Below are 15,359 nucleotides of genomic sequence, written 5' to 3'. Positions count from 1 at the left end.
TCGGGGTCTGGGTTAGTTCTGGAGCCGATCCCAGCAGTCAGTCACAGAACAGAAAACTCAACAAAGACCTTTCAAAGTGTCTTGAGCAAAGCTGTTATTCATTTACAAAGTACTACTGCCCTCTAGTGGTGGAAATTCTAACTATACACTACTTATTGAAAGAGCTACCAACTTTCTGTTTTTAGAAGTTCGAGAAGGTTTTTTTGTTTCATTTAGATAAGAAATAAGAAAGTGAATGTTAATTATATGGGTACAGCATTCACTACTAAGTGATGTCTTGTTTTACATCTGCTGTTGTTACATTTCATCGCGTAGAATCAGTGAAGTTTATTTTTATTGTACCTTTGATTTGTGTGTGTGTGTGTGTGTGTGTGTGTGCGCGTGTGCGTGTGTGGATTAGGAGTGTGACCAGGTACATATCGATGATGTTTCATCTGACGACAATGGCCAGGACTTAGGGTGAGGATTTAACAATTTATATGAAGTTATTATAGTGTGAACTGTTGATGTGAGAAAGTAAATGTTGATGTTTTAAGGCTAATACATTTCCAATAAACATGTTTGTTGACCATAGATTTTTACAGGGTATTTAATACATTAATATAATATATATATATAATATATATAAAAAAAAACATGGAAATGCATATTGTAAAACTGTAATGTATATTTAACTTTTCATTTTGAAGGTGATAATTATTCTTAATCTTACAAATACATCCTTGCAGTTATGTTTCTGGTACTGGATAATAAAAAAAAAAAATAACTATTTGATTTCTTTGTTTTACCAGAGCATATTTAAAAAAATAAAACATATCATTATTATTGACAGTACTTACAGTTTTGCAACTGATGGCTTCCATGCAGCTGCAACCAGCGCCAACCTGTGCCTGGCTACGGGCGTCCGCGGCGGGGTCGACTGGATGAGGAAGCTGGCCTTCCGCTACAGACGAGTCAAAGAGTTGTATAGCACGTACAAAAACAATGTGGGGGGTAAGCCAATGTGACGGCTGTTAACTGGAAACAAAGAGTGGGATGATTTGTTCAGTTGTGCTTGTCAAGTTTTGTCTTTCATTCAAGAAGAATTAAACAAGGGAACAAGCTTGTTTTAATTGGTCTATGAGGCTGGGCAGGGGCTACAGATGTGTTATTATGTCGATTAGATTTCAATAAGAGCAAGCTGCAGCAGGATCGACCAATCATTTTTGACAATTCTAGATCTAGAAGTTATTTTAATTAGGCCATAAACCTATTTAGTGTCCTCATGCCTTTAACTTAACTGGATTGAAAGCTATGATGAAACAGTAAATAAACTGTAGGACATTCAAACTCCCAAATCAGGCCTTCATTTTTGAAAGCCAAGTAACTATTAGGCAAACATTTCCTTGGGATGTTTTCCTGTTTGGATAACATCAAATCAAATGTTTGAAATTTCATTGAAATCCCAACATTAGCATGACAATATTTAGTCTTTACCTTGCCTGTTTTATTCGTTGTATGTTAAATCCCTGATGTTAGGAGGGCTCACTAATGCCCTGCTGTGTTGTAGGTCTGCTGGGTCCTGCTAAAAGAGACGCCTGGCTGCAGCTCAGAGCAGAGGTGGAGGCTTTGACCGACTCCTGGCTGACCCATGCGTTAAAGTCCCTGTCCATTATCAGCTCCAGGTGACGTTTTGTGTGTTACGTCTGTTCCTACAAACCCCTGTGTTAACGTACAGGATCAGAATGCTGATTCATTCAAGCCTCATCCATATTCAGGCATGCATTGGAAATGAATGTATGCACCTCTTAACATGCTCTGTGTCTGTGTCACCCAGGAGTAACTGTGTAAACGTGATGGTGACCACGACGCAGCTCATACCAGCGCTGGCTAAAGTTCTCTTATACAGTCTGGGATCTGTTTTCCCCATCGAGAACATCTACAGTGCAACAAAAATAGGTATGGCATAAACCTCCGCACACATCACCTTACACATGTTCCATTACTAAACAATAATACATGGATGTTTGTAATATAATGTACAAGTAATTATAGTAATTTCCCCACTAGGTCAAAAGTAGCGTATACTGGGTTGATTATACCAGTCGTTATGATGTTTTTAATCTAACCCATGTGTGACTTATTTCCTGTTCCTTTATAATGGGAAAATGTTTGCTTTAGTTTGGCTCAGAATCCGTTAACAATAAGAAGAGGATGTGCTTAGTTACAGTTTGCTTTATTATATTCATCGGTGTGTCTGTAGTAGAGCCCGGACCGATTGATCGGCCGATATTAGCATATCAAGTGACTATCGGTATCGGCTAATTTTACGGCCGATATGTGCCGATATTACTAAATGTATTCACCAGTCAAATAGCATTTCATTTGAGTGTCGTTAGTTATGTACATGTGCAGTTACTGTCCAGTTGAGCGACCATCGTGTCTACGTTATATATTATCAAAGTGGGTGTGTGTAACTTGACCCTCCTCATCACACACACACACACACACACACACACACACACACACACACACACACACACACACAGCTGGTCCTCCTCACATGTTTCATTTCCACCTAAAGAAAGGAGTGAAAAACCCTGTGAAAGCTGTTTGTTTGTCTCCAGGCAAAGAGAGCTGTTTTGAGCGTATAGTCTCCCGCTTTGGCACTAACATTACGTATGTTGTGATTGGCGATGGGAAGGATGAAGAGCATGCGGCTGGCCAGGTAAACAAACATCTCCTGAACTAAGACCCCTCTGACCTTGTGACCCTCCTTCCTCCCCCCTGTTTATTTGTTTTTTTTGCAGGAAAAGAGAGTTGCTTTGAACGCATAATGCAAAGGTTTGGCAGGAAAGTAGTGTATGTTGTAGTTGGTGACGGTGTGGAAGAGGAGCAGGCGGCCAAAAAGGTAATGGACCCCTCGACCTCACTGTGAACCTGCCTCCTCCTCACAGTGTGAGCTCTGATTGGTCGAAGCCTGTCTTTCTTTGCTGTAGAGGTTTTGAGTTGGTCTTTAACTTTTTTTTCCTGTTCTACTTGCTGTTGCTTTTTTTTTTTTTTTTTTTTCATTTTGAAGTAGAAGCAAGAAACTTTTGATCGCAACTCTGTTTGAGTTAAAATTGTGAGATTGAGATGTACATTTTGCACCTACTATTAACTCAAAAATGTAAACCAAATTTGTGTGCAAAGCTGCGGCTACATTTTTGAACTGAGTTTCAATGATTTGGAAAATTAACCTGATCTCATGACATGAGAAGTTTTCAAACAAAAGGCTGCTTAAATGTACACATTGATAAAGCTTTAAACAATCTTGGCTAGAGCAACAATGATGGTTTGTATCCAGTTTGGTGTGGTAGTTTTTGCAAGACAAAAAGTAGCTGTATCACACACAAAACTACGACTGTTCCGCTCCATTTTTACACAAAGTGAATAAATATCCCGCATCTTTTTCCAGATGTGGGTTTCATTCTTAATGCTGGGTGCTGGGAAAGTCAATGGAATAATGACATTTTGAGAAATATGTTTTTTTTGCTTCTTTGCTGAGTTCGATTAGTCGGATTATACCGCTCTCTCATCTGTCTGATGCTGATCTCAGCACGGCGGCAGAAAGCATATTTTTTTTCACAAAATGTTTAACTCTTTCTTCAAGCATAAGGATTGCATGGATTTTGTTTGCAGTGCTTTTGCCAAGCAAGCAGCTGCAATCTCCTGTAGTGTAGCCTGCATGACTTGAGGTGGTGGTGTGCGGCATGAAACTGTACTTTAGTGTTAATGTGTGTTTGTTCACTCTGCAGCACAACATGCCTTTCTGGAGGATATCCAGTCACTCTGACCTGCTGGCACTACACCAAGCACTGGAGTTTGAGTACCTGTAACTACTTTAGCAATATGGACTCATGCAATGTTACCCTGGACGTGGTCAGCCAGGCGGCCCCCTTCTTTTGTATAACTATTTAAGAACAAACAATACACTGCAACTGTTTTTGTGATTTTTTTATTTTTTTTTTCTTCTTTTGGTCTTGTTTTTTTGAACCTCTGGATTTACAAACTCTGAATGGTCTTAAGAAGCAAAGTAGAGGTGAAAGATGAAGAAAAAGACTTTGGGAGGGCAAAAGAGATGATTACCCGACTCAGCCCACCTTGGTCCTGATGCTGGGAATGGGCCGCTGTGAAAACGTACCCTCCTTGCAGCTGTAGCAGACTAAAAGCCTGAAAACGGCTGAAACCCTTCCTGGCCCAGGAGGACGTTTGATTTGTTCTGGAGAATAAATGATCTTCAAAAAAATGAAGGCCTCTCTGTACAGGCAGCATCGTGTGCGAGGAGAACGGCTGCTTTTTTATTTAGTGTTTTCTTCCTGATGGTATAATCACGACACATCAATGCAGTCTGTGGCAAAACTTGTGTAAATTATTTACAATAAACTTAAAGGGCAGTGGCAGATATTATGTCCAAGAGGTGGAAACTATACTTTTAGTGTCTTTTTTTTTTTTGTTCTCTGGATTTTTGTAATTTTGGGTGGGGGGATGGAGAATGTGCATCATGATGTGTTGTGCCTTAATGTGTTTGAATGTCTTTTCTTTATTCAGAAATGTTTATGTATGTAGATATAAAGGAATAATCCCATCCAAACCACATGCTTCTTGTCTTCCCTGGTTTACCATTGGCTATTTCATTCATCAGAAACGTCTATAACATCAGTGGTTCCCATCAATCATTTCAGTTTATAGGAGCAGATCTAATTTTAACTACCTCAGCAGACAAAGCCAGACCCCAGGTTGGGACCTCATTGTATTTTATTAACCTTTAATATTTTTTGACCTGAGATCAACATGTCTTTCACGAGGAGGACCTGGTCTAGAGGGCAGCAGCACAAGTCAGGCTTAAGAGGACTGTCTCTCAGACACTCAGCATTTGGCTATGCTGAGTATCTTCTCCACATTGTTGTAAACAGATTTTAAGTCAATGTATTTTAATTGATGAAACCACAGGTTAAGTGTTGGGGTATAAAACTATTAATGCTGCAACCCTTGTGCTAAAAAATAAAATAAAAACAGAGCTTAATAAAATATGCCACTATAACTAGATTCTCCTACACATTTGACATGCGTCTCCACTTCATCACCCTCATACTTAAATGTGTTTTTATGGCTAAAGGAGGTTCACAACCGGTCAAAGGAAGATGATGATGGCGGGATAATGCAAGACCGCTTCAAAAGTAAGTAAAGATTTGAAACAAATGAATCCTGCTCTTCACCTTTTTCAGGACAATTGTATCTTTCAGTTTGATTCACAAGTCTGCATCATGATTGTATCTTGGTATTATTGTGGGTCATACTGTTAGTCTCCCTGCAATTCCCATCCCTTACAGTGATTACCAATACATTTGATTTACTCAACTCATGACACAGCAGAAGACAACACAAGAACAGCTTCATTTTCACAATTTATTGACACCTCATTTCTTTCCCTTGAAGTATTCCTCAATCACATCCTTGGCTTGAGACTCCTTGCCATAATCCTGTAGAGAGAGAAGAGTTTTATTGAAAGGCATGTCAGAGACATCAAGACTGTAAAATACAGACCGGTCTAATAGCGATCAGTTTGATCAATCTATAGTGACAAAACAAAGTTTGTCTACAGAGATTCATTGAGGTATGTATTCTAAGGTTTGCAGTGTTTCCCCTAGGAAGATGGACACCGACACTTGGAAGGAATCTTTGTGTTCATGTGTTACTTTTAATGACAGCTGTCCTGTTCTAGCGGAAAGGTATCCTTAAATGACTGCTTCCCAAATCTATCCACTATCTCTACAATAAAAGGCACAAAAAGTGAAAAAATAAATCTTATAATATAGATATTTTTTTTAATAACTTAAGCTTCAGGGGGGGGCAGGGCCTCCCCCCTAACATAACAGTAGGGGAAAAACTGCTTTGTAAACACCAAGGAGGATTTCTTTCCTTGAATCATTGGCAGACCATTCTTCAAAAACATTTTCATAACTTAAGCAAAACAAATCTCCCCACCAGGACGAGGAAGAATTTATTTCAACTGTGACCCAATCTTTAAAAACATTGTAATGATATATTTCTTGAACATTTTTTTCCCCCCCACAATACAGCTACACCAGCTTTACACAAAGGTAAGCTACATGGATTTGTGAAATTAGGCAGGCAGCCGCCCCGACAGTTTCAGAAAATAATCGAGCAGATTGCCAATCCCTGCATGATGATGTGTTACAATGTGTAGCCATTCTTAGGGACCCCAAACACCACAGGTAGGCGATGGGGCTCGTACCCTGGCTGTAATCTGGCCAAGTGTTTTTCAACTACAGCTGCATGGCACGAAGCACAGCACCTGGACTTGAATGGCACATCTAGTTACAAGCGGTCACATTTCTACTCCAACAAGTCGTTTCATCTCTCTATTGTGGTTCAGGAATAAACAATACTCGTCCAGTTCTGTAGTTTTAATAAGAATACGATAACAGCATTATTTACCTTGACAACGACACAGCTGCAGCCCACCACCTTGCGGGGTTTGCCCTCACGGTCAATCTTGCAGAGACCAACCCACTCGCCCAGCTTCTTGTTGTCATCAACCTGAAAAAGGAAAATTAAAGCGTCTGAAGGTGCGTAATCAATCAAGAAATCACATGTAACACAGCTCTAAAACTGCATTCACATTTGTAAACTACTCTGATCCACAGATAAAAGGCTGTATCTCAGACAAAAATTGGGTAACAATGGCAGTCTCTTCATAGTATTCAGTAGAGGGAGCCAAATTATCATCATCGATACAGCAGCACATGGATCCATTTAATCTTTATATTTTACTTGTCAATTTGCATGTATTGCGAGTTGCTTTTCACATATCCTTGTATTGGATCCTAAATCAGTTAACAATTTAGGCAGGCCAGTTACCTTGATCAGGTTGATCTGATGCTCGGCGCAGAGGGCCTCCACCAGCTTGACGTACATGGGCTCGTCGCAGTTACCAGCGAGGGCGCAGAGGTGAGCCTGACGCCTGCAGAGGAACACAGACTTTACCTTCAGGAAGCACTACGCATAACTTTCATATTTACAAACTCTACGGCACATCTCAGACAGAAATTGGGTAACAGTGGCATTCTCCTCAGGGGAATTCAGTAGAGGGAGCCAAATTATCATCAGTGATACACCTGCTGACGACTAAAATACACAAAAAAAAAAAGCAAGATGTTTTCACACACTTGTCCAGGGCTTTGGCGGACTCCCGGATACCACGGGCAAGGCCATCGTTGATGAGTGCGGTCTTGAGCACTTCAGGGAGAGCGGTGTTGACATCCATGACACCTCCAGCAGCACTGCTACAAATAGACACACAAAATACAAGAAACCGTTACAGTTTTGATCAAGGCATACATGACAAATAAGTGGACTTCAGTGGAGCTGCTGGCATGTCAGAATATGGATCTCACTCATTGTAGAGTGAAGGGGTATCCGACAAAAGAATTAAAGTCATCATTCAAAAACCAGAGAGCTCACTTGAAAAGGAAAGACCGATTTAAATTAATGTTGACAAGCGCAAAATCTTATATTGAGTAATTAAGTATTGCTTGCAGCAGCAAACTAAAACTGAATTCTCTTTTGTAGACAATACTGAAATAATAACTGGAAGTAAAGCTATAAAAAAACATGTAAAGAAAAACACCCTGGGCAACATACTTGTGGATATTGTAATGCCACTTACTGAATAATGTTCCAATGATCATTTTAATTAAGGACACATGCATTTAAAAAAAAACACTGGTTCTAGTCATGTAGTGTTGAGTGTACTGCAACTCTTTCCTACCAAGACTTCAATTCAGCACAACAAACAGCTGACTTTACATCAAAAGACATTTTAGTTAAACTACTACACAGAAACACAACAAGTTCAAAACTGTTCAGAGGAGGCACTAAAAGCTGACTGACATTGAAGTAAATTAAATATTATTAATAACTCCAAGTGAGAAAGACTGACAGCTTATTAAACATGGATGTTTAAAATCACTTAGGTTGAAATGTGTTAAAATCTTTGAGGTTAAGAACTCAATGACACTTAAATACTAAATATTTCTACTTCTTTCAGCATCAACCACACACTCGTATAGAATATATAGTTGCATATTTTCTTCACTTTTTAGCCACAGAATATTAATAAGAAGTGAGTTTATATAAATTCAGCTGCAGAGTTTAAAGTTAATCACAATTTTTGAAGCATTTTTTACGACATTATTCTCCAATTACTGAAGTGTCTCATTGCTGTTTATGTTGTCTTTGCAGCATGATTTAAAATAGTTATGTTGATTAAAATGATACACCTAACATGTTTAGATTGTTTGTCAAGAAATCATCTTATTTCTTGCAGCTGCTGGAAACGCAGATATCAGATGTCCTAACACTGAGGCCAGATGAAGCTAAGCTACCAGACGAGTTGATTATAAACAAAATAATTATAACCAGAGAGGAGAACTCGTTTTGAGAAGCAGATATATTAACACATGCAAGTTCACACCAAATCGCTTTTCACAAAACACATTTTAATGCGCCGTAACCGGATTTTTTTCCCGCTAAAGAAAAGTTGTTAGGTAGCCATTTAACACGTAAAGGCTTCATGCTCACCCTTCCTCGGCCATCGTTGATTATTAATGGATGTTGGACTTAAAGGTCTGCAATAAACAAAAGATACAAAACAAGAATTATAATCCAACACAAAAATGTCACTATAGTGAATTCACGAAGTAAGATGTTTGAAAAATCCAACGGATAGTGAGGAGAGTTGAGGAAACACACCAAAGCTTCCTCTAGGGCAGCGGATAAAGAGGACGTCATAAGCCTGCGACATAGCTTTAATACCGCCAGGCCCCATCCGCTGCTTAAAGTGTAGTCCAGTGAACTGCCTGCTGTAGTTTGTGATTGTTGACTGGCTAGCTCATTTCCTTACTTTCTTACTCTTAAATTTTTATGCCGCGTCTTTCCCATTTGCTCTAAGGAAAAATACTTCCAGTGTTCCTCTTTCTTTTCTTTTTTTTTTTTTTTTTTTTTTTTTTACTAAAAACATATTTCGTGTCCATGGGACATGGAAATCCAAAGTGTTCAATCACTAATTGATTCATCATAAAATTGTTAGGCTTCATGAATATTTACATAAAATAAATAGGCCCAACACAACATAACTATGAAAGTTTTAAAATAATATTTTTGAATTTAGTTTTCTGGCCTAATAAAACCACCTGAATAAGACCTTTAAAATATTTCACTTTACACATATCATTTATGTAATTACCTTTTTGAATATATTGTTAAGCACCTTCCATGTCTCCATGTATAATTTCTACACTGTTCTAATTGTTTGCTAAAATAATCCTTTTTGTTAAGTCTTATTATGCCATGTCAATTTATTTTTGTATATTTATTTATTACCTCCCAATTGTTCCAGATTTCAAGAACTCCTTATTGAGTAAATTATTTTTTTCACAAGCTTGTTCTAGTCCTTTAGTAATCCAGGACTTGTCTTCATATTTATTCACACTCAGTGTGCATTGACTGTGGGATAGTGTTTGAAATAGGGTGTTAACGCTGATGAAGGCTAAGTGCTGAAACGCGTCCGTTGTTGTGTTGCTTTATTCTTTCCCGGATGAAGGAAACTAAAAGGACATTTGTGTGCTGACTTTCTTGTCTCCTTTTAGTCTTGTTGCGGTCGTGCACCTGGAATCGTGTTTACTGTCGAGTTTTGCTCCTTTTTTGCTGTTTTGGTAAAAATAGACACAAATTCATCATGAGCTTTGTTTGGATTATTATTTAAATAAACCTCTGTAGTCTTTGTTGTCTTAATTCCACTTGCTTCTATGGTATTAGGGGTTTAATATCAAATATGAAACATATTTGAATGTATGTTTATATCATAAAGGTTACTTCAGAGAGCAGTGTACAAAGTCCTGTCAGCAACAGGTTGTTAAAAGTATTCACAATTCTCCTTCATATTTTTTTTTTATATAATGCATGTTGGTCTCTCTTTAAGATGTTTGTGCTCTACATTTTGTGCTAGTGTGTTCCCACTATTTTGTAATTTAACCTATGGTCATTTCAAACCGTGTTGAGGGCAAATATGGTCAGTTGACTGTAAGTGTGATTTTATTTTTGTAGGTTTGATGACCCTTCACGGTGAACAGGACATGTTGACTCTGCAGATGAACATCACATACAAGCCTGTCTCGAATATGACAAATTCAAAAACTGTCATGCATTTACCTAAAAGGAAGACTAGACAAGAATGTTGATTTCATTGAAAATCGTACATTTACTTCTTTAAAAAAAAAAAAAAAAACATTCAACAAATATGAATTCAATTTCAATCAAATAAAAGGAAAAAAAAACATTTTAATATAATCTTTCATAGATTCAATTATTTCTCAGAGTAGGATGAACCTGATATGAAGATATTGCAGTGAGTATAGGAGTGTGACTTGTGAGTTGCCCCATAGCTGGTCTCCATCTTTAGAGTTTCAGAAACTCCTCTAATTGTTCGTTCTCAATGGCATTCTCAAAAGCATCAATGTCCTGAAAGAGAGACAAAACGTTTCAGTTGAGGGAGAGCAGAAAAAACACAGAAAGAAAGAGAAAGGGAATCAGTTATCATAAATATTTATAAAAGAAGAAATAAAATCAGTGTTGATATTTTGATACTGTTAGCAGTCAGATTACTTTGCATTTATACTTCTTTTTTTTTTTGGGGGGGGGGGGGGTGGCTTTTGTGCTATTATTTAGATAGGACAGATAGAGTAAGAAATCAGGAGAGAGAGTGGGGAATGACAGGAAAGGAGCCAGACAACGGACTTGAACCTTGGCCGCCCACTTGGAGGACGCCCAAAAATGTATACATTTTAAACATTAAAGTATACATTTTATTTCCTTTTTTAAAATTCACAATGCAACTTATTGATAAATCTAGCACTAATTGGGTCATTTGAGCATATCCCTGCTACCTTGAGCGATGATGCTAAGCTCAGCGTTGTCTTGCTCTATAAGCACTAAAGTGAAAGTCAGATGAGCACAAAGACAAAACAATGTATCCCTTAAGTGTATTGACAAAAAGTTATTGAGATATTTCAGCCTGACAAAACCACTTTAAAGCGTTGGCGCTACTGTTGAGAAAATGATATAAATGTCACTCCGAGACAATTTGTACCTCTTCCAAGTTGTTGTGCAAGCTGTCAGGAACAAAGCTCCAATTAATCAGTCATTACAAAATAAAATTGGAATGCTAAACTGATGAAATCCCTTAAGGGGACAACTGAGATGTAAATGGGAGTGTACGTCCTAGAATAGGGTGTGAGCAAGTTTAAAAAAAATGTAGCTGCCCACTAATGCATTTGTTTCTATTGACATGGTATACTGTTAATATTTATTCTATTTCTGAGTCGACGCCCTAGACTACCAAAGCGTTTTTTTCTTTTCTTTGGGACATATAAAACAAAACTGTGATGATTTACACTGGATTATAACCCACTTTGTTTTAAAGGCGTGTTACATTGTCAACACAAATGACCCCGTTTGTTCTGCAGGCTATCGTGCTAGACATACCCCACAGTAGTTGTCTCCGTTGCATATCTGAGGGGCCAATGCAGTCGGGTCTCCTGCTTTCTTCCTCATTAAATCCTTGGCATCAGAACCCTGAGTGATGTCCACTTTTTCGTATTCGATGCTCTTTGAGTCCAGGACAGAGAAGATTCTCTCCTGGTTTTTCCTCATCTTTAGGGGACAGATGGTCGATCATCAGTTATATCTACAAGATTATTTCTTTGATGTGAAGACTTGTGATTTGTAGTTATACCAAAATCTCTCTCGCAATATAATTCTCTTATCGCGTTATGAAGGCTACAAGATAAACAATGTGAACAAAGTACAGACAGTATGGTTTTATGATACACACTTTCCCTTTTGATGTGACCAGTTTACCAGCAAAGAGACAAAACAAACAAAAGGAAAAGAATGAACAGCATATACTTTACCATGACGTTCCCGCTCACGCTGGCATAAAACACTTGGAGTGACATATCTGCTATTTGAACAATACAAGTGTAATTTAGACAGAAAATACGCCTGTTTATAGAGAGAGAGTATAAGAGAGTTTGAGAAAAATGGAGAGGCGGTAGATGTTTCAGTATCCTTAATGCAGGTATGTACTGCTGGTTTACTACAGCAGCAGACAAGGTGAGCAGGTTTGGACACGGCTCGACTGCCTGCATGGGCACACCCACTTGTCTGACTGCCGTTCCAGTCATAACATGCCTCAGTATGTTGTGAAAGAGCATTAGTACAATATAGTGGTACCTTTCAGTTCTTGAGTGTCCCTCTGGCCCTGTGCATTCAAGGTCTCTTCAGTATACGCTGGCTTACCTCCCACAAACACTAACACAGGTTAGGTTAATTAGTAACTCTGAATTGTGTGTTGATGTGAGTGTGAGGGTGAATGGTTCTTGGACTCGAAGAGCTTTATTCATCCTGGTATAAGAATTCGTCCTTGCTGGAAATGTGAAAAGCTCCACCTGATAAATGTTCTAAAAGAATATGTCATTATGTGTTCTTCACTTTCCCACTCTATATGCAAAATGTAGAGAATATGGACACAAAACTCTGTGCGATATAAAACTTTATATGAAGCTTGATAACGCCGGGAATGGTAGCCTCAGTACTGCAATTGCCTTATTTCATAGTTGTTGTCATGATTTGGTCTTATTTAGTTTTGTATTTGTAATTTCTTGGCCTTGTGTTTCTCTATGTTCTAGTGTTTATTGTTATTGTTACATTCTTGAGTTTTCTGTGTCTTTAGTGTTTCCTAATGTTTTGTTGTTGTAGTTTTTACCCCGTGTGGCTCATGTCTTCAGTGTTTCTTCCTGCCTGTGTGTTTCCCTCCAGCTTTGGCCTCAAATTGTCCTTCTTCTGCTTCTCTTTTAATGGCGTATGTCAACTAGCTTTTGTACATTACTGCCACCTATGCTGGAGTGTGGGCCAGAATACCTATGACTATTAGAAATGAAATAATAAAAAAAATAAAAAATAATAATTAATTCAAAATTTTGTACACCCAAAAAAATCCCCCAAAAAATCATCAAAAGTTAATAAATTAATTCAATTATTTTAGTCCAGTTTCTTCTAAAAAATTAATTTTGTATGTTATTTCCTCATTATTCAACACATTTTTACGACTCATTATTTCAACATTTTCTCTGCTCTTCCTTTAGCTTTGCTCTCTGAGATTTACATTTCTGACAAGATAGAATAACATGTTGCGCCGTCTCTTGTTCCTGTCCACAATCACATAAACCTGACGGATGTTTACCTATTAAGTTCATTGTTTTATTTAACACTGTGTGTCCTCGTCTCGTCATGATAGTTTGTTCTCTCCTGTTTTATCTTATTGTTTCCATTCCTCCCACTTTCTTTTGAATTTGATAAAGATGACGTCCTTTTTGCTCTTCGTCCCATATCTTTTGCCGGGTGATTTTGCTTCAGACTACTGCTTTGGCCTCAGTTTTACTAAAAGTTACCGCCATGATTGTTTCTCTCCTTAAAGTTTGTTTATCTAGATTGTCAGCCAGTTCATTCCCCTCTATCCCCCTGTGAGCTGGTGCCCACATGAACCTAACAACTGCTTGTGATTTCTGCAATCTAAAGAGTGACTCGTGTATTTCATAAATTAAATCTAATCTACTTTGTGATGACATAGACTGCAATGATACCAGTGACAATAATGAATCTGAACACATTATTATTTTTCCAATTTATGTGTCTCTGTCCACTGCAATGCCATTCTAATCGCCAACATTTCAACTACTGCCAAATGATCTGATGTTCTTTCCTTATAACTTATATTTAATTCTGGAATGACAAAAGCAAATCCAGTTTTTCCTTTCTTAGACTCTGTAGAGATAAAAGCCTTATGTGTATATTCTCTTATACACTAAATATGCTAATTTTCCTTTGTCTTTTTGGTTCTGCATTTTGTTTTGAAGATAAAGATCTAAGGTCACAGGAGGAAATAATCAAAATAGTGTCACTAGTTACAGTCCTGTAGCGCTGTATGTTTTCCCATGTAATCCCATTTGTGTTGCCATTTTACTTGCTTCCCATACACAACTTTCTGCTTTTGCTTTTCCACTTTCCCAGCATGGTTGGAGGGCTTTCGCTGTTTGATGGTATTCCTCTTTATGACCTTGGAGATTTGCCCAGTAGCTAATCATTAGTTGTTTATAGCTCAAGTTCATTGGAAACTCGCTCATCTCAACTTGGACTGCTGTGACTGGAGAAGCCCTAAGAGCCCTGCAACACAATCTTAAAGCCTGATTTTGTATAACCTGTATTTTCTTAAGTTGTGTTTTTGCTGCTCCCCTATATACTAGACTTCTATAATTTATAACAGTTCTTATCAAAACAACATAAATGTTCTTCAAAGCACTTCTACTTGCTCCCCAGTCTGACCCAGTCAGACATTTCATCTAAAGAAGAACAATATCAATTCCTACAGACAAATGGATCACAGACATCAACACTCTCCCGACAGATTTCAATTGGCAAAACATATGCAATAACACATTCTCTATGACCTGTAATTCAAAAACCCAACTCATTCAGTATAAAGTCCTCCATAGAACACACTACACCACTCACAAACTCTACCGTATGGGCTCAGCCAAAATAACACCTGTCCACACTGTCCCACCATAACTGATAATTACTTTCCTGCCCTCTGGACCTGCCCACGCATTCAAACCTTCTGGTCGGAGGTCATGAGCAAGCTGTCTGAGATCCTCAGCCTCGGCATCGCCCTATGCCTCATCATTGCACTACTAGGTGACATTTCTTCTCTGCCACTCTCAAAACACCTCAAACCTTTCCTGTTAATGTCACTAACCATTGCCAAAAAAGTCATACTACTAAACTGGAAAGACAGAACCAAAATATTCATACTCCACTGGCTCAACCTACGCACAGACCACTCAAACCTCGAAAAACTCACAGCATCTTTGAAAAATAATATGGCTTCCTTTGAAAATATCTGGTCCTCCTTTTTGCAATATCTCCAACGCTGATTCCTCTTTACCTCCGCAAACAGCTCCTCCTGTAATCCTCATATCACTTTATTAAGTCGTTCTCTCATTATCATTTCTCTTATCTAACCATGCATATACTATTTTTTTCTTTTTCTGCTGTATTTTCAATTTATTCATTTTTATTTTTTTATTTGTTCTATTATTTATAAACATTTTCTTTTTTTGTTTGTTACTAAAACTACAGCAAACCATAATGTGCAGTACTTCTAGATAGCCACCCTTTCTTGGATTCTATCTTATTTG

General features: G+C 38.0%; 3 protein-coding genes and 3 non-coding genes across 16 annotated transcripts in view; 1 reads left to right on the top strand and 5 right to left on the bottom strand.

Annotated features, from left to right (window-relative positions):
• The window catches only part of eya4 (EYA transcriptional coactivator and phosphatase 4), a 44,068-nt gene extending 39,618 nt beyond the window's left edge, over window positions 1-4,450 (top strand). For 7 of the 10 annotated variants that reach the window (XM_065963539.1, XM_065963538.1, XM_065963545.1 and 4 more), the window contains 6 exons: window positions 401-459; window positions 833-993; window positions 1,550-1,664; window positions 1,817-1,938; window positions 2,790-2,890; window positions 3,777-4,450. In XM_065963539.1, the coding sequence (XP_065819611.1) occupies window positions 401-459; window positions 833-993; window positions 1,550-1,664; window positions 1,817-1,938; window positions 2,790-2,890; window positions 3,777-3,857 (639 nt within the window). In that variant the 3' untranslated portion in view covers window positions 3,858-4,450. Of the gene's footprint in view, window positions 1-400; window positions 460-832; window positions 994-1,549; window positions 1,665-1,816; window positions 1,939-2,606; window positions 2,708-2,789; window positions 2,891-3,776 lie in introns of those variants that run through there. The other 3 variants (XM_065963544.1, XM_020638828.3, XM_065963546.1) reach the window with 2 other exon arrangements.
• Window positions 4,451-5,413: 963 nt separating this feature from the next.
• Window positions 5,414-8,899, bottom strand: rps12 (ribosomal protein S12). The gene is made up of 6 exons (XM_020638838.3): window positions 8,797-8,899; window positions 8,626-8,672; window positions 7,212-7,328; window positions 6,904-7,006; window positions 6,481-6,582; window positions 5,414-5,501 (listed from the first exon to the last, which is right to left on the bottom strand). The coding sequence occupies exons 2-6, from the start codon at window positions 8,637-8,639 to the stop codon at window positions 5,439-5,441; spliced, it is 399 nt and encodes a 132-aa protein (XP_020494494.1). The 5' UTR covers window positions 8,640-8,672; window positions 8,797-8,899; the 3' UTR covers window positions 5,414-5,438.
• On the bottom strand, window positions 6,699-6,781 carry LOC114920484 (small nucleolar RNA SNORD100). The gene has a single exon (XR_003808805.1). It is a non-coding gene; the product is annotated as a small nucleolar RNA SNORD100 (small nucleolar RNA).
• On the bottom strand, window positions 7,076-7,159 carry LOC114920485 (small nucleolar RNA SNORD100). The gene has a single exon (XR_003808806.1). It is a non-coding gene; the product is annotated as a small nucleolar RNA SNORD100 (small nucleolar RNA).
• LOC114920483 (small nucleolar RNA SNORD101) lies at window positions 7,417-7,492 on the bottom strand. Its single transcript, XR_003808804.1, has one exon. It is a non-coding gene; the product is annotated as a small nucleolar RNA SNORD101 (small nucleolar RNA).
• Window positions 8,900-10,279: 1,380 nt separating the features above from the next.
• Window positions 10,280-12,428, bottom strand: zgc:153284 (uncharacterized protein LOC751696 homolog). Of its 2 annotated transcripts, none has more exons than XM_020638887.3 (3): window positions 12,337-12,428; window positions 11,587-11,754; window positions 10,280-10,563 (listed from the first exon to the last, which is right to left on the bottom strand). In XM_020638887.3, exons 2-3 carry the CDS (start codon window positions 11,752-11,754, stop codon window positions 10,501-10,503), a joined length of 231 nt encoding a protein of 76 aa, XP_020494543.1. In that variant the 5' UTR covers window positions 12,337-12,428; the 3' UTR covers window positions 10,280-10,500. The 2 variants fall into 2 exon arrangements, with proteins under 2 accessions (XP_020494543.1, XP_020494542.2); XM_020638886.3 differs by lacking the exon at window positions 12,337-12,428 and adding an exon at window positions 12,015-12,302.
• Between the last annotated feature and the right edge of the window lie 2,931 nt (window positions 12,429-15,359).

The sequence above is a fragment of the Labrus bergylta genome, chromosome 15 (genome assembly GCF_963930695.1).
Source record: "Labrus bergylta chromosome 15, fLabBer1.1, whole genome shotgun sequence".
In the NCBI taxonomy this organism is placed as follows: domain Eukaryota; kingdom Metazoa; phylum Chordata; class Actinopteri; order Labriformes; family Labridae; genus Labrus; species Labrus bergylta.
The sequence above is the reverse complement of the archived record's forward strand: the minus strand, read 5'-3'. Positions and strand labels throughout refer to the sequence as shown.